General features: G+C 44.6%; 5 protein-coding genes and 1 non-coding gene; 3 read left to right on the forward strand and 3 right to left on the reverse strand.

The window, feature by feature from the left end:
• Positions 1-4,313: 4,313 nt before the first annotated feature.
• orf144a (hypothetical protein) lies at positions 4,314-4,748 on the reverse strand. The gene has a single exon. The coding sequence runs from the start codon at positions 4,746-4,748 to the stop codon at positions 4,314-4,316; it is 435 nt and encodes a 144-aa protein (YP_008992299.1).
• Positions 4,749-5,215: 467 nt separating this feature from the next.
• Positions 5,216-5,334, forward strand: rrn5. The gene has a single exon. It is a non-coding gene; the product is annotated as a 5S ribosomal RNA (ribosomal RNA).
• A 3,463-nt stretch (positions 5,335-8,797) lies between these two features.
• orf112 (hypothetical protein) lies at positions 8,798-9,136 on the reverse strand. Its single transcript has one exon. It carries the CDS (start codon positions 9,134-9,136, stop codon positions 8,798-8,800), a length of 339 nt encoding a protein of 112 aa, YP_008992300.1.
• A 125-nt stretch (positions 9,137-9,261) lies between these two features.
• On the forward strand, positions 9,262-9,582 carry orf106b (hypothetical protein). The gene has a single exon. It carries the CDS (start codon positions 9,262-9,264, stop codon positions 9,580-9,582), a length of 321 nt encoding a protein of 106 aa, YP_008992301.1.
• Positions 9,583-17,018: 7,436 nt separating this feature from the next.
• On the reverse strand, positions 17,019-18,592 carry rps10 (ribosomal protein S10). One transcript is given in 2 exon segments: positions 17,019-17,129; positions 18,341-18,592. Coding segments are annotated over 2 exon segments (363 nt in total).
• A 276-nt stretch (positions 18,593-18,868) lies between these two features.
• On the forward strand, positions 18,869-19,195 carry orf108a (hypothetical protein). The gene has a single exon. It carries the CDS (start codon positions 18,869-18,871, stop codon positions 19,193-19,195), a length of 327 nt encoding a protein of 108 aa, YP_008992303.1.
• Positions 19,196-22,213: the final 3,018 nt, after the last annotated feature.

A 22,213-nucleotide genomic window follows, 5' to 3' on the forward strand; every position in this document is an offset into this window, starting at 1 on the left:
CCTATTATAAACACTAACTGAATAAAACAAGGACTTTTCTAACATGTGCCACATCTTCTGAAAGACTCCTTGGGAACAGCTGACCAAAAGCAAGCAACCTTTCTCCCGGTGTGAGCTTAAAAAGAATGGAATCCGGATGCGTAAGTGCCTTCGCTCCCCTAAGCGGGGATGAACTCAAACTCCTAACAAGGTAGGCAAGCAAAGGCGGGTTATGCCTTCCAACCCGAAAACAGTGCTTATTACAACGACAGAGTCAATGGCACAAACGGATTCAATAGTTCAATAGGTCACTCAATCGGCCCGAACTTGCAGCTACCTTTTTCACCGGCTTCTTTCTTTCAAATATGTCGTGTTTGCTTTCCGCGATTGAATACCCGGGCTTTTCTCTTGAATACCGATATGGACCACCCGGCCTTTCTTTCATAAAGCCCGACTTCTTCTTAGACAAAGTGTTCCGTCTTCGAGGCCTGGAATGGTGAGGCATGGGCTGCTAAGTCCCCGAGCCTTGTTCTATGTTCTAAAGACCCGAGCTGCTTTGGACCCCTGCGGCTGAAGCACCTGCTGTTGTCTGACCCCTTTTTCTTCTCTCCTGTAGCTCTTCAATCGTCGAAAAGCGGTCCATTTACCGGCAAATCTCGGACTCTCCTGATTCCCTTACAGGGCCTTCAAAGTAGTCTCAAAAGTCGATCTGTGCCTTCTCCTTCGTAGTTCATTCATGATCGGTCAATCAATCGGAAAGCGAACCCCCTAGGCTTTTCCAAAGAGCTAATCTCCTCAACCGTCCAATGAACCGGTGCAGCTTCGATCGGTCCGCCATTGCATTCCTACAGTGCTAAAGAACAGAGCTACTCAATCGGCCTCAATCTCAAAGACCAAGATCGTGGCTTTCAACGGCATTTCGAACCTGATCATGATAGATACCATTTCAGGTACACGTAAACATGTCGCAACCTTTCTCGTTCTTGGGTTGCTATGCCGGTAAAGGAGATTTAGCTTTCTGTCCTTACCTTCCACTTATATCCCAGTATCCCAGTTTTGCCGACAAGAGAAACAGAGGAGCGGAGCAGGCATACCAACTACTCTTCCTTGCTACGCCTTGGCTTCTCGACTTCACACAACCCCTTGAAAAAGGTACCAGTTGAGGCGTAGCCAAGACGAGATCAAAGTCAACTTGAATACCTGATGCCGAACAACAGCAAAACAAGAGCGAGTAGCTTTACCAAAAGCCTCGCAGAGGTGTCCAATTAAACCTATCAAATTCTGAGGCGTAGCAGATACGAAATCCTTTCCCGCAAAAGGGAATAAACTCACTAAACTAGAGTATCCGAAGGAGATTGCGTTACAGTAGAAGTTTTCGTATGCCATCAACAATCTATCAACAAAAGAGCAAGGGGCCGCTAGGCGTCAACCGAGTCTACCTTTCCTCGGCATTTGACCGAGCAAGAACAGAAAAGCAAGTGTCCGAAGGAGCCGGGGAATGGGAATCCAACCCAGCTCGGAACAACCTACTGACAAAGTAGCCATTGAGTCCTTCTATCGATGCGATGCAAGCTCACTACACGTTATTGATCGGCGATGTAGAATCGGAATGCCAAACTCAATCTTTCTACTAACCAACTTCATGCGGTTTCATCCTTTTCAATAGCCTCCGATCGGCGTAGCAGAGTTCCCTTCTTGACTTTCACTTAATCCCGCTTTTTACCCACTTCTTCACAAAGCTAATTCTTTCCATGATTGATTCCGAGGAGTTACTCATCCTTCCTTTGATTCCATTCCGGTAGTGAGTCCGTTGAGTCCATTGACTCGAACAAGAAGCGAGAGGAGCTATGGTTATTAACCGCTTAGCTGCACTGGCCCGCCAAGATTAGCTCCCTACTGTACTGATACTGAAGAAAACGACTCCTACCGGCCTACCGATACCTACTGATTAGCTCATAGCTCAACTACAGACTAACTACTGCCTAGCTATATCTCCTTTAGCTGCCTCGGGTGATTCCGGTTGATGAACTCACCTATTGATCTTCCTATCGAATGAACTAGCTACACCCATTGATTCCTATTTAGGAGATGCACCGATTGATACATATTGATTCCGGAAGAGGAAGATAGGATAGTTCTTCCTCTTCCGGAATCCGGCATTAGCAACACCGGTTAGCAACAACGACAGCGGCAGATCAGTCGTGATATTCTTTCAGCATCACTCCCTTGCTTAGGAATACACAAGAAATAAAGACCAGAAGGGATTTATTTCTATATATTCCTCCAAGAAAAGAACAAGTTAACTCAGAAAAACAAGTAACTCACTTAGGGGAGCTGCACTAGGATGTTCGTTTAGCAACCGTAACTTACTTCCTCCGATAGCAACACCGATCAAGAAGCCAAGGATTGCGGACCAGCTTCGAGCCCGAGAAGAAAGCAACGAGGAAGAAACAAGAAATAAAGACGTTTACGATATCTTTCTTCCCATTCCTCAAAGAAAAGCAAGGAAAAGACTGCAATTGACGCAAATCCTCCGATAGCTGCAGTTCGAACCGAGAGCTCATACCGGAAGAACCAAGAAATAAAGACCAAAGGGAGATATTTCCACTATCTATCCATATCTGTCCTAAAAGGGAAGCCAGAACTCATAACAATCGGAAAACAAAGACCTTTAGGATACAGTTTCCAGATGTCTATCTATAAAGAATAAAACAAGGGCGGCAAAGCAGCAAGAGCTACAGTAGCTGCAATGGCTGCAAGAACTCATAGCAACGGGGAAAACAAGACCCAAGGGAGTTAGTTCCACTATGTAAATCAAAAAGGAGAAGCTAAATTAGAGTCCTTTACTCTAGAAAGCAATCAGTAGACGAATACCCGTAGAGCAGTAGCCTTTACTTCTCGATTGCGCTGGTAGTCTTTGTTGTTACCGCGCCAATACCAAGTTTCAAAACGTAGTAATATTCCTGTTCGTGAGACATGGGAAAAACACCTTCTTCTTTGGTTTATGTTGTCCGAGTAGTAGGGGCCTCTTGCTGTCTTTGACCTGTGTTTGTAGTTCTACTTTTCTTTTGTAACCAGCTAGGGAACTCGAAGGGGACGAGCTCCTTGCTCTTCTGTCAATCAATAGGGAATCCCTTCTTTCTTTCCTTGCCATAAAAGAAGTAACCAGACTTCTACTATTAGTATCATAAAGCCGAGGGATTGAGTTAGCTGCCTGAGGAATCCTGCCCTTGTTGCAACTCTATAGTAAACCCTAGGCCTAGGTAAATTCCTTTTTGGCCAATGTTCCGTACACCACGCTTAGTGGGCCGTGCTTAGGTTGGCTTTGTGTCAATAGTAGGGGGAAGATTACCAGCTTTTGCCTGTAGTTTTAGTTCTGAATTGACTTGCCTTTTGCAACCAGCTAGGCAGGCTCAGAAGAGCTGCTTGTTCTGTTGAAGCTAGTCCCTTCTTTGTTTAGGAGATTCGTGAGAAGAAGGATCTAAACTTGGACTACTCTAGAAGTGATTTCCTGTGCTTGTTGAAACCCTAGAGGAACCAGGCTAGTCCACTCATGAAACTAATAAACTCCGGAAATTCTTTGGTCAGTTTAGATTCTTCTTCTAAGAATATCGGTAAGGGGAATTCATTCCTTCAATCACTGAGGAAGAAATCCCAGATCTTTGTTAAAAAGAATGGCTACTCCCAAAGCCTTGCTCAAGAAGGATATCGGGTTGGTAGATCAGAAAAGCCGCAATTCCGCCCGAGAGCAACACCGAAATGACAGCTGCCCAAAACAAGGAGTTAGCTTCAGTAGCTTTCGTCAGCTAGCAACCCAGATCAAGAGGCCAAGGAATAGCAAATAGTTTCTAGTATTTCGACTTTATCTTCCCTACTAAAGGAACTAAGGATACCCATCTCATCAATCGAAGTAGGCTTCAATCCTCGAACTAACCAGCGTTGCGGGATCGCCCGAAGGCCTGATCCACTCGTGGCATTGCTTGTGGTTGTCGAGAACTTACTCTAGCACATCTTCGGCTTGATCGAGCTCTTATCTTACTTCTATTTACCTCTCTTCTAAATTCGTAACAGGAACTCTTTCTTTGGTAGCTAATATTAGTAGAGCAGAAGACAACAAGCAATCCAGGACCTTTTCTAATACTCATAATTTCCACTAACGTCTCGAGTGGATGCACAAGTTAAGCGGGGTGTGTTAAGCATTATGATATTACACACTTTTCATCCATCTTTTCAGCAAAAACAAGGCTAATTCAAGGACTGTCAGACGCTGTTTACCAATACTTATTCATCTATCTCTTATAAGAGATCGGACTGAATAGTTCCTCTTTCTCCACTTAATATGCCTCAATCAAAGAATCGGTTGCAAACGTTCTTTGATCAGGTAAAGAGGCGGCAATCCTACCAATAAGAAGAATAGGAAGTGAGCTAATTCCCTTAAGGTTTACCGTGGGGCGAACTACCACCATAGGCGGAAAGAAAGAATATGACCAAGACCCTAAAGTAAGAACCATAATTGCCTCAACCGTAGGACAAAGTAGAACCCTTCCTTTCACCAATAGTGGAAGTCGAAAGACATCCTTCAAAGCAAGAAGCAGGAATCCTATCATCGTAAGAAAATAGTTCACCCTCAGAAACAGGAGAAAGAACGCCCGGTAATCTACCATCGGCAGTTGAAAAAGAAGGAAAGAAGGCAGATTGTACCTATCCACTAGCCCGGGACCTATGAATATAAAAGGCAAAAGAGGAAGCAAGAGACGCAGAATGTCCATGGTTTAGCTTGTTTTCGTTCGACTTGTTTTTTGAAGAGCTTGCAAAACCGGTACTGGTAGGGCTGAACGACTAGTAGGATAGTATTCCAGCTTTGCCAACTCCTAGGAAGAAGTTAATCCCAATCCTTTATTCATATTCATAACTAGGATTCATTTCCACTAGCTAAAAGACAAGAAATGAGAAAGATTGAAGCCACTCCAAAGAAGAGCACTAAAAGACAACTCTTTCCCATCTCCTAGCTAAACTCAGACCAAAGGGATTCCTTTTCCATATAGTTACAGGATTCTTATCTAAAAGCAAGGCAATAGCTACGTTGAAATAAAGACCTTTGGAGACTCTTTCCCTATCTATGGATATATGGATTCCCGGGCTTTGTCTTTGTCCCTTGTTACCGGGTATTTGACCTAGCTTCAGGCTTGGTTACAGGACCTTTGCCCTTGGTAACGGCTCTTGGACCTTTTACCTGTCTACGGCTTTTCTGGAGAGTAAGAACCCGAACCTATTCCGACTTCGCTCTGTGCCCCTTTCTTTCGCCCTCTGTACTGAGTCTACCCGGGAGACGTGTCTCAGAGTTTATCTTATAGTTCCTGATATGGCTCTGGTTTCATATTCCGATTGTTACTAAGCTAGACTTAGGCGATTGACCCTTGGCATAGGATTTGGCATCGTATCTCGCTTTGACGTATTGGTTACCAGGTATCAGGTCCTTTGCCATAGCTCATAACAAGAGCGACACCTTTCGAGTTCTTACCGAAAGTTGCTCTCTCCTCTCTAGCTAGGGCAGTAGTAGCAGTTAAATCAGGAATCCAGGGGAGCTATCAGGTCAAGTCCAGGTCTCTAGCTTTGGTTAGTTCCTTGCTAGGGCTTTGTAAAGGGTTAGAGAAAAGGAAGGCCAAATAGTCTCAGGATGGCCCTGGTTTTCCTTGTATGTATGCCAATTCCATGAGTGAGATGCGGTTAGAGAGGCTTAAAAGGCCCATTCAGACACCTAGAGTTCCAGTTTTGTGGAAGATGCCTTATTAAATTAAAAGGGTTTTCTTCGTCCTTTCCTGAGAGGAGTGGGAAATCCATCGAAAAAGTAGGAGTTTGTCTGTTCTTTCCTATGTTCATCTTACCCTGTTCTGATAACCTCTATCGTTTTATTCATGCTACTTCTATAAATCCTATTCCTATTTAGAGCTGCTTTCCTACGAAGAAAGAATACATCCTGAGTCTAACCACTGAAGAAGAGTCCGTAGGTGGCAGCATTCCTTGTCTTGTGGTTTGTGAAGAGAAGGAAGGTCAGAATGATGGCAAAGCAGATGAAAAGAACAAGAATTGATATCGAAAAGAAGTGCTAAAAAAGAATTATTCCTTTACTACGGACCGGATAAGACGGATGACTTTACTATGTGAGACGTACCGTCTTGAGAGAGAGATCTGATCCTAGCTTAGCGCAAACAACAAGGGCAGTTCCTGTCTACCATTCATTTGAGATCAGAGCTTAGAAGAAGGGAATGGGTATCAGTTTGAGTTCGTATTTGAGCTATTTCTGTTCCTGATGGTGTTGCTAGCCGTAAGATGGGAAACCTGAGTGAAGGGGAGTTAATAACTCTCCTCGAAAGTAGATTCTGAATGAAGATCTAAAGTTTCCAATCTCGAAAGTTAGGCTCCTCAAGGTAAAAGCATGAAAGGGTGTAACTTTGTCAGTCATGTACGAAGTGGAAAGTTGGGCTACTTTCTTGCTTGATCGCGGATTTCCTTGTTGAGGAAAGTCGGATACAAAGTATTGCTTACCGTTTCCCTGGAATATCCATAAACAGAACTGCTTGTTTCGCTTAAAAGCGACTCTCCGAGCTAGTCTTTGACTCCGCTCTTCCCAGTCTATCCGACAGAGCAAGAGTAGGGGAAGGAATCTTCCTGGTTGTTAGTTGTTTTTCAAGCTCGGAATGTTCCGAAAGTGGCTCCCGTTGTTGTTTGTTGAGGGTAATTTCCTGAGTCAAGGAATGCTGGGACATGCCCCGGCCTTGTAGTTTCGGAAGATCAGAGTGTACATAGCTAGGGACCTTCAGCTGCCCTTGACTCTCCCTTTACTTTGCCCAAGAATAACATACCAAGGGCTCCTAATACTAATAAATGTCCCAAAAGAAATAAAGGCAAGCTACTCGGGAGAGAAGCAAAGGCAGGAGAAACAAAGGCACGACCGACACGATCATAAGTTCCAGGTGAGAGATCGAGTGTGGTAAAAGTTTCCGAAGGAGAATGCGTTCTTGAGTCAGTAAGCTTTCTCCTCTTTGTGACCTTTAAAAAGTGTTTTTCAGCAACCCGATTCATCATGGAATTCAATGAAACCATTGAAGCCCTTGTTCTGAAAGACCACTTCTTTCAACTCATTCTCTGGCTCCGGCTACCTACTGTGCTTTCCCCTAATTCAATTAATTGAATGTCGCTCGTCAATAAAGAGAATTTAAGATAAAGGCTTGTCACTTAATCGGCTGCCGTAGACGAGACTCTTTCACTGAATCCGTCTGATGTCCCCTTTATGGATCCATGGGTTGGTACCACATGAGACTCACCAATAGACATAAATAGAATCGACAAAGAGTACCCGTTGCCGAAGAATACCCAAGAAAGCAAATATGGAAATCTCACTCAGATAATGTATTGTTATAAAGTGCAAAATGAATAGGTGCATAAAGAGCGAGTCCAGTCTCCATCTTGGAAACCGAATTCAGATTAAAGGGTTCACTCTAAAGCTCAATCATCATTTAGGGTTTTATTCAACAAGGGGATTTCCCAATGGGCAACTCAGGAACTCCTTTTTATATAATAGTTACCAGATCCTTGATTAAAGAACAAGGGCTTAAAACGACAGTTCAACTCTTTTAATGGAGGGTCACACGCGGGCTTCGTCAAACGCTTCTTTTAAGACGCCCTAGTAACATCTCTCTCTTGATAATAGCACAGCCAAAGCGGACAAGGGAACCTCCCATGGGTCTTTTGATTGGTTTACGCCATTCATATATAGAAGGGGGTTCGTCTTCTTTCTTTAGGGATTCCTACTCATAGTATGAATAGAACGCACGACAGCCGCATAACCCCTTTAAGGGTTTTTTTAGCTCATAGCTCTGAGGAAAGAAGCAAGTCAAGCCGACTTCAAAGTTGTTTGGATTGAAAAGGTTTGGAGCAGCTCAAACGAGGAAGCGGAAACTTCTTGATCTACGCCACCGGGCAAGCGAATAATGCCATTTCTCCTTTCTCTCTAGGAACAGAAGAGCATCTGTTGATGAATGGAGATCAGATACATGGACCACGTTCCCCATTTTAGAGCATGTAAATCGATGATTACGGCCTCGAATCGAACAGCTCAAAGGACTGGAGGCGGAGACGCAGACTTCCTTTTCTTCTTTGCTGCCTTAGGCTGGATAGCGCCACTGATCGGGGACGCTTGATACGGATTGGAAGTCCAACTTCGCCCAACCTCGTACGAACTTGTGATCGAAATGCAACATAGGTGGAAGTCTCAGAATGGAACTCGTCGAACATGGTTATTAGTGAAAATCATTGAGCTACCTTTTTCTCGGTAAAAGACCATGGAGCTCCCTTGAAGCTGGAAAGATTCCAAATCAACAAGGCAGGAGAGAGATTTAGATGTCATACCCTAGTAATACCCCGCTTTCCTAAATCCGTACTACCGGGTTCTAAACTGGTGCTAGAACGCTTCCTTCTCCCTTCCCGGGCAACAGGGGATCTCTTCCCCTCGGGCGCACAGGCAGATCTATACTTCCGCTGATTAACGGATCGAAGTTCCTCGGCTTTCCGAAGGCAAAAGAAGAGGTGGCTTGACTAAAGAAAAACTAGAGTTCGCTTTGAAGAGTCGTTTATCGGGCACACCTTATATCTTATATACCGCTTTTGGGCAACCTTCTCCATAAAGAGAACCCCTTACCGAGAACCTCTTTGTACTTTTCCTTGTTGACGAGATCAAATACTTGAGAGGAAGACTATCAATTTGTCATCTTCAATCGGCCTTACTAAGGGCGGTTTTCGCTATCAGAAAGGGCGGGTTTCACCTATAAAGGTTTTGACGCTTCTTCCCTCTACCGATTAGACGGGTTGCTTTCCGAAAACGCCTTTTAGCGCAGTGTAGCAAGTTGCACAATGAAATGGAGAAGTTGTAGCCTCCAGCATTGGTTTTCCAAGCCAAGAAAGCCCAACACCGGGAGTCAGAAAGGGAGGTCGTATAGCTGGCTAGCTTCGATCTTTCCTTGGCTTCAGCTATTGGAAGAGCTTGAAGCTGCGAGTGGAAGAGTGAGTGCTTTTCTGCCGTACATAAGCGGTTTGACTCCTGCCTTGAATGATGAATGAGAAGGATGGAAGAGCTAGTCGAATCTTGGTACCATTCCATATATGAAGTGGAAACCGAATAAGCACAAGAAAGATTGGAAGAAGAAAGCACCCTGGATGCCGCAACCTTAAAGCATGTACCGGGTTCAGACGTAGGTTGGGTAAGTAGCGAAGGGTTCGGATCTTATGAGATTTAGAAAAGCCTTAGGAATTGATCCAGTTGAGAGATTGGATCTAATCTTTGAAGTCAAAGTCCTTGCAAGACCAATAAGAGTAGCACGGAAGCACATGGGCGAGTTGTGCTATGGCAATCGACGGCAGGGCAGGGTAGGGAAAGCGGGGCTTTGGCCGCTCGATGGTTTCGAGTTGCCTAAAGGCTGGGTGCCCTCCTCTCCTGGGAGACCTACGATCAGAAAGAATAGTTGGTTACTAAATGCTGGAAGTTCCCCTGTGGCTGCCAACTCAGCGCTGCTTAGCCCTCTGTTGCCGGAGGGGGAGCTTCCTTAGCTGATAGCAAGCTCATTGGATCACTCGCTCTACTTACCAAGACTGCCCGGTAGGGGCTATTCTACCAGCATCAACTCATATACCACGTGGAATGATAACCGAAGGGCTCAAGCAAAGCCCGTTTTTCAGCTGCTAAGATAGTGGCTCTTTTTTCTATTTGCTTTGATTCAAGAGTGGTACTTCCTTCCCCAAGGACAAGACGGGCTCTTCTTCATATTATTATGCTATGCCATCTCCTCTTTCTGAATCTGCTGGTGAGCCGGTACATAGGAACTGCTCTTACCTTAGGCTTGTTCCGCAAGCTTTAGCAGGCTTAAAGGGGGAGGGCCCGGAACTTAGAATGGTCAAAGGGTGAGCCGGGGATTACTATTAGCCTCCTTATCCTTCTTTCGCTACTTAGGCACGTTAAACCCTTTTTGCTCCTATGGATAGAGCTAATGGGAATTCCATTACTTCCACGAAAGCTGGTACACTCTGTGGGACTTCTACTTCGACAGCTATTCCTACTTCTGGGACAAAGACTTCCACTGCTACAGAAAGTAGATGAATGGCCTCAGGATTTCAGTTCATTTCCCGCTCATGAATCCCACTCTTGCTCTTGGTAAATGTCGTTTTGTTGGTGTCCCACCAATGTCATCCTTTACTGAGGGTTTACAGTCGTTATGGCAGTGGCCATTGATTCAGTTATAGAACTTTTTTTGAAGAGAAATAGTTAAAAGGATTATAGCATATAATAGGATCTAGTTGCTATTTAGAATCAATTTAGCCCCTCTGAAACAGTCCTAGGATAGGGGCAGCATTATCCGACTTAAGGAAGTGAACAAGCGAGCTCGCAAGAGAGAGCTTTGGATAGCCAGTTGTTCTAGGTTCAGTTAATCTTCATCTAGTTTTAGTTGAGTTTGGGTATCTAGTTCTAGGGGCAGTTCTCTTGAATCCCGCTTTGGTTTTTCTAAATTAGAATCTAGCTGCTCCGCTCTATCCTTTCGTGTCATGAAGTCAATTCCCTCCGTGGAAGTACCTGGGTTTCAAACCTCGACTGCTATTCCTGCTGGAATGCTATTGGCATGGACAAAAGCAAATCGGTGCCCATTAAAAAGGGCTGCATAGGTCCTTATTTTATTCCAGTTGCCGATTCTTATGGAAATGGAAGCGGTACGGTGTGTAATTGGACTAATTGGGTCTATTCTTTATTAGTTTAGTAGGTTCTTTTTCTAAAGAGAGTAAGCGACTTGGTCTAATTCATTTAGTATTTTCCTGCTTCAAGGTCGAATAAGATGAGTTAGTCGAGACAGGACAACGCGGGCAAAGCCGGTCGAGATGGCTAGTAAAGAAGTTGGGGCATGTCAACAACCCGTGGGGTGAAGTCCTCGGTCAGTGAAGATGATTCTCTTTCTCGATGTGGTATGCTTCCGGCCGTTTGCGAACCAAGCCTTGAAGGACCAAGAGTGGATTTTCGCTTCTTTTCGTTGAATTGGATCGGATTGAGTTAGGACATGCTTTTTTGAATTCATTGACTATTTCTACTAGTTCAATGGTCTCACAGCTCGTTCTATCGCGAATAATTTCAAGGAAGCTTTTACGCTTCGGCTTTTCCGGTAGTGTTGGATTCCTCTTAAGATATGTTTCTTTCAAACGTCAACCCTTTACGAACTCAAAATGTGGATGGTTCCCGGTGAAGGTATTCCAGATTTGGAATATCGGCTGGGGCAGCCGGGAGTGGAAGTAGGAGACGACCTCTCCCCCACAGAACGGAGAGTAGAGGATCGTTTACTACTTTATAAAACAAATCCGGAACAGCTAATTTCCGTCGATGATGTAAAAACTCTTGTGCGACTCAAAAGCGAAATAGTAGAAAAAATGGCACTACTGGATAATGACCCGGAACGCTTGGATATTAAGACGAGACGATGTGATTTCTAGATCTATTCTAACTCCCAAAGGTCCTGAATACAAGATAGAAACACTACAAGGGAAGTTGCAGGATTTGAACCAAAATGGGGCAAACTCCAACTTCTTTCAAAAACTGCAGAAGATTCGGAAAGACTTCCAATCTTTTGGTAGGTTTGATTAGTACAAGATCTAAATTAAGGTACTTTGAAGTGCGAATTGATATGATTCTCGAAGAACTACGTTTGACTTGATCCCGAAACGCAGAAGGGTACGTAGGTAGCTTGGAAAGGCCAGAGCATAAGGAAGGAAGCTCACTCAGAAGCGAACTCCTACTACTATTTTAGAGTACCGAAGCTCAATGGCATTGATCACACCTACGGCCAGAAGAAAGGAAAAAGACTTGAGCTGGGGCTGGGCCAAGTTTAGTGGACCTGCATCTCCGTGACGTGATCTTGATGCCACTGGAAGCGGTAATAACCCGTGGGTTTGCGAGACATAATTGTGTGTACGAGTGCAAGTAAGTACAACGAGAAAGAGTACCATGCAATTAACAAACAAATCTAAAATAGTTCAATCTGCCCAAGCATAAAAACAGCAAATAGTTCAGCTTCGCCTTCATGATGCTTGTTCCGGAGGCTTCCTAAGAATTCCCTTAAGCTTAGGCGGTGGCTCATCTGGCATAGACTGAAATCCTTCCCCTTTCTTCGTATGATCGCTTCTTTCTTTTCCAATGCTCTTTTTTTCACCATTCAAGGGGCCTGCCGATGGTGTTAGATGATTCCTTCTTTTTAACTGAATCTTTCACCGTCTAAACTCTCAATCTATAAGATAGGCCTCCCTTCAAAGCTTAACGTCCTTCGGACCATGTCCCATATTATATTAAATACGGAATTACTTTCATTTTACCTCCTATAATCATCCATTAGCAAGATGGTCGACCCCTACTCTTTTCTTTCAAAGTAGATCTCCATTCTTTCTTTCTTCCGTGTACGGATTCGCCGCTTCCTCACCTGTCCTAGGAAGAGCCGCTTTTCGTTCCTTTCTTCCATAATAAAATAAATAGTAGGTGCTGGCCAATTCTTCCTTCTATTAAGAGATTTCTAGCCGAACTTTGGACCGGTGTCAACATTTCTCACCAGGGGAGATGGCAAAACTTCCATTCAAGATGGAGTTGATGAATGGAAATCCTCGTGCTATCTTTTATCGGCATATAAGTCTAAATAAGTCAAAAATGGATCGCGGCTCTTCAGAATGAACCTTTTAAGGAGGGTACGAAGTAGATACTGATCGAAGAGCAGCAAAGAGAAAGATGCGGGCAGAGCAGAGTCCCAGATGGGATTGCACATTCTCCTCAGTAGGGAAACCGGATCATGCAACAACCGTAGGCTGATGCGACTCCCATTCCCACAGTAATACCAAAACCAGTCTAAACAACAACTGGAGCAATTCAAACAGCAGCCCGGGACTCCCCATTCAAGGACACAAGACGCTTGTTCCACGTGTTCTTGGTCCGGTACGATACTTCCGAGTCCTACCAGGTACCTATTTCAGAGGCCCTTCAGTGATTTCCCGTATGAGTTCCTTGTTGTTAGAGGACTCAACGGCAACGGACAATCTATCGAAAGCTTCCCTGAAGAAAACACGACAGAAATGCAATAAAACAACTTATACGGATACGGACTAATCGAAGATTTACGCCTAACCGCATTAGGATAAACAAGAAATTAGCTTGCTTTTGATTCATTCGACCAAGGCTCAACAGGAGAAGGTGGCCATGAAAGCCAGAAGTGGATGCTGATTCTCTCTGAGTGCTAGTGGAGATTGCTGATTAACTAAGGGGGACTTTTCTTTAAAGTGTGTTAGGTTTTATGATTATATAATCAACTAATTCAATGGCTCACTTCGCAGGTAAAGTTCTATCTTCTTCCTATTCTACTAGCTTGTTGACACCTGTGCTACATTCCCAACCCTTCCGAACTTGCTTGAAGGCTTCTAAAGAATTTGAACTACTAATTGTGTTACACATATGGAGAAAGCTATAAAGCTAAAGCACATTCTTTTAAGAATGTATCTATTTTTCTTTTTCATTTGATTATTCTCTTGTGGTTGAACGACTCCCAAGGCCGCAATGTCGTTCTCGTTGACCACGATTACTATTGATTTTTTTCCCATCTTTCTATCGCGCTAGATAGATGGGAACCCGCCTCACCTGGGCTTGGAAATGCCCTATTCGCGATCAAATCATTCATTAAACGGATCAATTCTTGTCGTTTCGCTGGCGACGCGAAATCGATACGTAATTCGGTTGTTTTTAGTTTATCTATATACCTAAGTGAAGGTTGTCTTTTATTGACATAAAAATCTAAAAATTTATTGATTTGACTATCAAGCTCCTCGAGGGTGGGAAGGAGAAGGAAGAATCAAATTTGTACGCAAAATAAACTGACAAATATGAATATTAGGAAAAAGAATGGGGAGTCCCCCATGAGCATGAGTTCATTCATATCGGTTTCTTTTTTTCATTCATTGACTGCTCCGCTCTTTTCCTCTAAACGAAAAATGAAGAGAGACTCGCTTCCCAATGAAGGAAGACTTGTATTTTAGTCAATTGCCTTGGTTTGAAAGGGAAAGGGACTTTTTGGGCATTAATGAACAGAAGACCTCAGTCAGCTTTTTTTTTCACCAACTCAGGTCTTTGTTCTCTTACGATATTTCGAGATTTTTGACTTCACCAAACTATTACTAATCCGATCTAAAAATAGGAAAGCCCCCGGATATTCTATGGTAAATTGGAAACGTCGAAGTCAGCTGTGGCTTATAAATAGAAAGATGAGAGGTGATCCGGTTTGATTGAATATTTGATTCATACCAGGGGATGAAGGAAGCTAAGTATAGGCCTTGTCTGTAGGCGGAATAGAGTACGCCCAATACGGCAAGCAGTAAGTACTGTTTTCTCATTATTGGACAGAAGGGTCCTTGGAAGGAAGGCGAGCAAGCCGGTTTCAGAGCTGGCACCGGGGAAAGCAGCCAAGCAGCAAGAAGAAGGCCAGTGAATAAATAAAGTACTCCTCTTTCAGTAGATGAGCTGATTGGAATAACATATGCATGCTTCGACCTTTTGCTTGCAAGCTTGAGGGACTATAGCAGTCATTCCAAGACTACCAGTCATGCTAAGATCAAACCATAGCCCAGGTGGATCAAGTATTCGACCTTGAATTCCCGACTATACGCCCAAATCATTCTTAGTCGACAGAAGAAGATCTAATGCTCTATGTGACTTTGGGCTTTTTTTTTCTTTCTTTAGAGTTAGAGTGGCAATTAATCAGACGAGCTACTAAGCTAGTTGATCCGATCCAAGAGTCAGACTTTGCTATAGGAGGAAGGAAAGCCTCAAGAAGAGATAGATAGGGAACTTCGACATGGTTCCCAAGTCAGCGTCAGTACTGGGCACCCAACCCATTCACCCAGGAAGGGGCACGAAAACTGGTCCTAATCCGGCTCTTCTTACAAAGGCTACAGAAGCACCCGAATTGCCAGTACAGCCTAGCGTCGGCTACAAAAAATCGGAGGTAGTCCCCCGGACCCTCCTGGGGGAGATTGAGCTACGATCTTTCTTCCTGCTCGCAGGGATAGAATTGGATTGACAGACCCAGAAGGGAGACAAGCTTTAGACCGAAATGAATACCACAGGATTGATTCATATGCATCGTCTTCTAAGATAAGACTTGAAGACTGAAGCTTCCCTTGCCTTGCTTTCACTCAATAGTCCGAGGGGAAAGAATCGGAAACCAACAAAATCTATATGAATGGATTTGCTTCCCCGGCGGATGGAAATGGGGTTTGGTACAACCGCGAAAGACTAAATTAAATTGCACAAAGATGACAGACTTTCCTTTCATGACTAAAGGCTCGTAAGATGCGCCACAAACAGAGAACTCAGAGAAAGTTTTCATTCCCATTCCAGTTCTTCCTTCTTGTTCCTAGGGCGGGTTGGGACAACTAAGATATTATCAGTGAGGGATAGGTAGCAAAAAAGCTGGCACAAAAGCCTACCACTACGGACACACCCAATGCGCTTCTTAAGGAAGAAGCTTCAGGCCCGCAAGTCGCTGTCTACCCGATTGACGGTCTTCCAGTTCACGTTCTTTGGTTCCTTCAATATGCTCTTAGAACCGATTGGAAGGAGCGGAGCCACTCTTTTTATACTTTTATACTATGGGCGGGGATGCTTTTTGAAACGAGTGAATACGAGAGGTTTTTTTGGATCGTCGGCTAGCTTCCAAGCTTGCATTCCGGGAATTGGACTGGCTTAAACAGGATGACTCCGCTGCCCACTCGTACCTTGAAGTAGAGCCTTCCCCAAGGTATTAAACATTCCTCCGATCGGGGGAATCATGAGTTCCTGCCATGGAAAGTATATGTGAACAACCCTCAACGCCACTCATTTCTGAAGAAGTGGTAATCAAACCACAAACCATAAGATCGGACGAAAGCAACTTAAGCGCGAATGGCCAATGTGATCCCCAAACTGCTATATGTTTTTGAATTTGGCCCAAAAGGCGAATAAAGAAAGCTAACAATGGAAAATGGAAGATAAAATAAAGTAGACAAAGAGAGAAGATTACTTTAACTCTTACTGAAATCGGATTTCCTTTTCGTGCCATATGCACTTAGCCTTTACTCTAGGATGAACTGAGCCATAGCTTCTAGGGCATCCCCCATCTCCTTGTGATTAGATCTGCTCGACATGCAAGTAGTCTATGCCTGTTCTGACACTCTTAAGCCAGACAGTAAACTACCCTCCTCAACTATTCCAGACCAATCCCTAGAGATTAGCTTGGTACTTTCGCATGATCGGTACAAGCATCCGGTAGAGTTAGAGAGGAAGACCTATCCGATAAAGTAAAGTGCAGTTGGTTTCGCTTTATCCAAATAGTTTGGCAGGAGCAACTCCCTAACCGCATAGAGGTTTCTTATGGCATCGAGTGATATCTGCCTTAAGAGTGTTGTGTGTGGTTAAAAGCCTAAATATGAGGGTCTCTGATCCCGAGCGATGATGCAGGGATCTGCTAACCAATGCAACCGGTAGGGGTTTTGTAGAAGGATAGGTTACCATCTTCCTTCAGTCTTTCGTTTGTCTTACAGGTATCTTTGTACTGTGCGTCAAAGTTTTGGTTGATAGAGTCCGACTGGGACCCGTGTGAATCAATTGCTGTTGGTTAAGGTTTTTAGTATAAGGAAAAAGGAAAGCCATTGTTCTAACCATGGCCCTTGAGTTCAATTTCTTTTGGTTTAATATGGTAGCAATCCAACTAAAGATTTTGATTCCAGTTGAGAAGAGCCATCGAACCAGATTTGTCATAAAATGGAGATTCTTTCCTTTGCTTCCTTATCAGAGAGGGGGCCCCCTTAGGGTTAGGGAAGCGGGGCTTATTTATTGAAAAAGGGGGAGTGAGTGAGGGGGGGGTGGGAAGGTCCGGAAAGCCCTCACTTTATTGATGGGACATTTGGATCCTCTTTTCCTCTCACCCGGACCCGGTTCTGGTTCAGGAAAGGGTCAACGCAAGGATCTTACTTCGAAGCAATCTCTGGAGTTTTCCCTTATCCGAACGGGTCTTGCAAGAAAATAAAATTTCATATTGAGCTCCAAATATACGCTATTGGGATGGGATGGCTCCTACTAGCTCCCCCCCCCTAAGAACCGCACGTGCGAGTTCCCCCGCATACGGCTCAAGTGGCGGAGGCCTTTCCTTCGCGCTTGGTAAGCGCTTCGCTGTAGCCAAGCTTCGACCGCGACTGCTCGTCGCTTCTGGCCGCCTTATTCCGTCACCCGAGATCCAAGTCAGCACCGGCAAAGATCTCTTGATTCCTCGCGGCCGGGCCGGCTTGGAAGCAAGCTACCTCTTGCCTATCTTCACCCCCTTTCCCCTTTTAATAATAAGGTAAGCTTCCAAAGCTCCTTCCTTTAGCTGGGGGAGCCTTCGCTTTTTGGATCGTCTTCTGCCCAATGCGGTACCCCCGTTTTTTGGTTCCCATTGGGTTTACCTTGTTCACAGGTCGACCCCATGGCAGCAAGAAAAGGCGATCTTGTGCTATACTCCGGTGATCTCTTTCCCTTAACCTTAAAGGGCACGCAAACTCCCATCGTGTCCCAGATCACATTCCGTGAATCGAAAGGGGAAGCCTACTCATCTATCTCAGCTCCTCTCGTAGATCGGTGCGGTTTTACGAAGCGTCTAAGCACAGTTCACTCACGTTGATCAATCAAGAGGTTTGCCGCCACTCCTTAAGGTTACCTCTTCGCGAAATTGGCGAAGTTCCGGAAGAATTGATGCCATTTTCGTTCAACTGGGACAGCCGCTTACTTAGAGTTTTCGGGTTGTATTCCCAAGCACCTTTGGTTATTGGTTGTGGTAGGCAAACATCCTTTCTCTACTGTTCTCGTCCGTCCGGGGATCGAGCTCGGACATCCGGGAAATAACCTCACCTTTGAGGCAAAGTCTCGATTTCATCTATGGGTATCTTCCAATCCGTCTTTTTTGAAGCAACTAAGAGAAGTCTTGCATTTATTTCATCAAAGACGAAATGCTTTTTTGGGACAAAAGCAAAAAAGGGCCCTCCCAGCAAACCCAATCGCCAAGGCCAGAACCCCAACCCCAGGGCAGCCCATTTTTAGGAGCAAGCCCGAAATGCAGCGACAGCGACCGAAGATGGATAAAGCTGTTGTATCATACACTTCTTGCATTCTTTCCCACGCTTCATACCTCCTCTTTCTTCTTAAGGTAAGGTAGCCAGGCATGGTGGGGTAGGAGCATCCAGTCGGCAATCTTTTTGCCTTGACCAAGAAGTCTTATGTCCTCCGAGTCGCACGGCGTTTTAACCGAAAGAACTTCTTGCGCAATTCATGCCTTTCTGTTTTTATGACCAAAAATTGTTTCTTGATTTTCATTTCAAATTGTTCTCTGGACTTTTTATCAATATGAGGTGATCGTAACACAGTATATAAGACTCGTGATTCAGGCAATCCAATCTGCCTTGTGTAAGGCGGAAGCCCCAAAAAATGGTTTTCCAAAAATGGGTGATCAAAAGATTTCATTACTATGCCTATCTTGGTGGTCGTTACTTTTGGTGATCTTTATTTTTGGCTGACTCCTCTTCTTGTTCTATTGATCAGAAGCATCCAGCAGCGCCACGCCGGTTTAGAATTCGATTATAAGGGCTAAGGCGTCCCCCGCCCTTTTTTTTAGCTTTCAATGTATCCCTGGATAGCCCAACCAATAGCTTTAAAGCCGGGTGCAAGAATATGCATCAACGATAGCCGCCTTCTTGTCAACAAAACCGAGGCCGAAGCCAGTTTATTTCGACCTCTGGGGATTTCTCTATTCTTCGTCTTTCAATGAGGTATTCCGGTCTCGGTATTACACCATCGTCGCTTTCTTTGGAGTTCCTTCTTTCGAGGAAAGGAAATAGAATTGCAGGTATCCCAACGGAACGGGAGGTGGCAAGAGGCCAGATAGGCTGGTTTCGGGAGGCGAGAAGCGGACTTCTCTTGATTGATCTCTTTTCCCTCCCTCTGATCCGCTCTCCTTTGCCAATCTCAGTCAAGAAAAACTATAGTTTCGAACCTCATATGGCTAATCACCCGGCTGCTAAAGCATTCTTCCAAAGAGTTCATATCTCCTCTACTACTGAATATAACAAGGGCTTTCCTCAACCCAGCTAATCAACAATTGGGAAGTCCATTTACTCATTGATGGAGATGGGAACCGAAAGACACTGACAATTACTGGACCTAGCTTGACAGAATAACAGGACGTCGTCCGCATAAAGATAAAGTAAGTGGGAGTCTACTGACTCAGATCCATTTGCTGACGAGCCCCCGAATTACACATACCAACTGGTGGAACCCCGTTATGAGACAATTCCTGTTTATAGGCGAAAAAGGGAAATTTAAACGGCCAAAAAAGACCGCTTTAACACGAGTTCACCTTTTGGTGGTACAAACCGTAGTGGGAAGCCCCGATCAAGGGGAGCCCCTTCTTTTCTTTAGCGGAATTCCCGGCATTCCACCCAGCGGATTTCTTTGTCAAGAGAAGGAGTTGAGGATCTCTTGTGGCAGGAAGGTCAGCAGCCACTCGTCTCGACCCGTTGAGTCTTTCGTCTTGACCTGACTTCGAAGGTGCCATGCCATCTCTTTTGTACATGAGAGGGCTCCTGTCGCCCGGCTGTTGAGGATTTACCTGAGGCAGGGGCCATTTTCAACGTTAGCTAGGGAGGCCTTTTTTTCTTTTGTTTGTGTTGTTGGAGGCGCTTAGGGGTCTAAGGGACTCACTGCTTTTTTTTAGACCTGAGGTCGGGGCTATGCATCTAGTGGAACCTCTTAACCAGCTGTAGTTTCAGATCTTTTGTAGCAATCAAGAGGGTGACTTAGATCTTCTTTTTTTACGTCTGTCTGCCGCACTTCTCGCCTTGTTTTCGATCATTGTTAGCGGCTGACACCGGCCCGGCAGAGCTTCCGGGCGGGGCTTTCGCTTACTTTTCTCATGGAGATCGAGGACCCAATACAACCTCTCGGCCAGGTCTTCTTGATCAATTCTGTACGTCCGCGTGTCATGTCGTGACGACTCTTTCTAGACGGGATCTAGAGCTTCCAGATCGTCCATCAACTAGATCTGAAAATCTTACAACAAGAAAGGTCGTAAGAGAAGCAAGAACACGAATCGATCAGGTAAAACACACCTAAGGTGGAATCGAAAGAAAGATCCCCGAATGAATATCCCGCGGAAGCAGTCCGAGATAAGGACAAAAAAAAAATAAGTAGTAAGAGCTGGGAATACAAGCAGTTAGGGGGCCAGGTCTAGCTTTAGCCTACCCAGTAAAGGCACTGCAGCGAGTTGGGTGGGCAGACGGCGAGGAACGGAATCCCACTTGGGAAGAGGTGATGTTGGCAAAAAGGCGGAGAAGCACGGGATGGAGAAGCAACAACCAGGAAAGCCTAAGTAGGTCCGTGTAGGGGTTGGAGCGATTCTTTTGTTTTGGATTGAATCCCACTTGAATTTATGGTTTTGTGGCGATGTTCTACCGATGCGTCGACTTTTTGGTTGCGATAAATAACGTCCACTTTTATGGATGGGGTTGGCTGAAGCATTCCAGTTCTTCAGCTCCTCGTCTACCACGAAGCCTTCCTCCTCTCAAAGATGTCCTATCATTCGATTTCGTACAAGCTTTGTTCTAAGATTAAGATAAGGTCCATTGTTACAGTCGGTAGAAGAAAATGCGAATAGAGAACCGAAAGACAGCATAGGATAAGGAGGACTTTGTCAGTCAGAGAGAGGGTGAGTCTTTCCATTTGTAAATGGAGTGTAGTCTGTTAGTGCAAAAACCGACCTCGTAGGGTCCTCAACTAACAGAAAATGGTACCCGAATCAGAATCAACAGAAGAATCAACCGAACAAGAACAAAGTAACCCATCAGAAGCTGCCATCGCAGGTAGTCTACCCGCAAGATGCCTGGAGATCACGAGGTAGTAGTCACCAAGTGCTTATCGATACGCGGATCTGGATTATTCCTGTGAAATGGTTGTACTAATTGGAAGTTCTAGTTAGTGTTCCTAGTCATTGTCAACGAAGCAAGTATTTCTTCGTTCATAAGGAAGATTCCCAAAGCGAACCTCCTTTTACTGATAGATCGGACCTCCTGCAATAGAAACCAGGGAAAGTAGTCTAAGTTGCACTCACTCAAAGCGGTCAATGAAGAAGTTTCCCTAGTCTATTTAGTAATGGTGCTATAGATATCATGAGCTGACCATGCCATAGCGTAGTAAGCCTACCTATCATCTATTCCACGTAGCGAGCCTAGTCTGGGATCTTTTCCCATAGCCTTCTTTATTCTTTTAAAACCGGGATCTTTTTTTTTCCTAAATCCATTCACCTTGCTAGCCTAAGGCCTTAATTAAGAGTTATCCCTTCGGAAAGCCGAAACCACCTCAAATAACCCAATGGCGTACGAATATCTGCTTCGAAAGGACCAAGAGAGTCTTTATTTACGCTATTCTTCGCATCTCGAGAGAAGCTAGTGAGCATCCCATCTCATAAGGAAAGCCTTAAGGCTTGGTTGCGGGGGAGAAGGATCAGTCTAATGGGACCTAGAGGAGATAGAAGCTGTAGTTAGTGAGTTGCCTGCCTTCGGGCTGACTCTAGAAATGACTTATACTTATTAAGTTAAGAGTAGCTTAGCAATGCTCAAAGATCTCGCCTAGCGGGAAGGATTGCTGCTAGATTCTATACCCCATCAAAGAATGAAAGTCGAATCGCAAGTCCGCTTAGCAAGTACCTTTCAATCCAGCAGCGGTGCTAATGAGTTACAGAGCTCCTGTTGCTAATGGACTCAACGAAATCGCCGGTCTGAGTTCGAGTTCTGGAATCAATGGAATCCAAGGACTCAAAGCAGTAAACCAAAGGACCTAAGCCTACGCGGTTTCTTCCTCACTCAATAGTAATAGGTTTCAATCGGGTTGGTTCCAACCCCCGTATGCCAGCCTCAATCCATCAATGGTAGTTCGCCAGGCCCGATCTAACTATTTAAAGGGGAGTTAGCATCATCAATCTATCTGGTAGTTCGCTTCAATCATCAAGCTTGCCACTACTCTATTTCTATTCCGCCTTCCCCTTAACCCTTAAACGGTACCACGAGAAAGATTTTTTTAAACGGGTGCATACGTTGCTGTAAAGCTCTCCTCACC

This window comes from Salvia miltiorrhiza, mitochondrion (assembly GCF_028751815.1).
Source record: "Salvia miltiorrhiza mitochondrion, complete genome".
NCBI classification, from domain to species: domain Eukaryota; kingdom Viridiplantae; phylum Streptophyta; class Magnoliopsida; order Lamiales; family Lamiaceae; genus Salvia; species Salvia miltiorrhiza.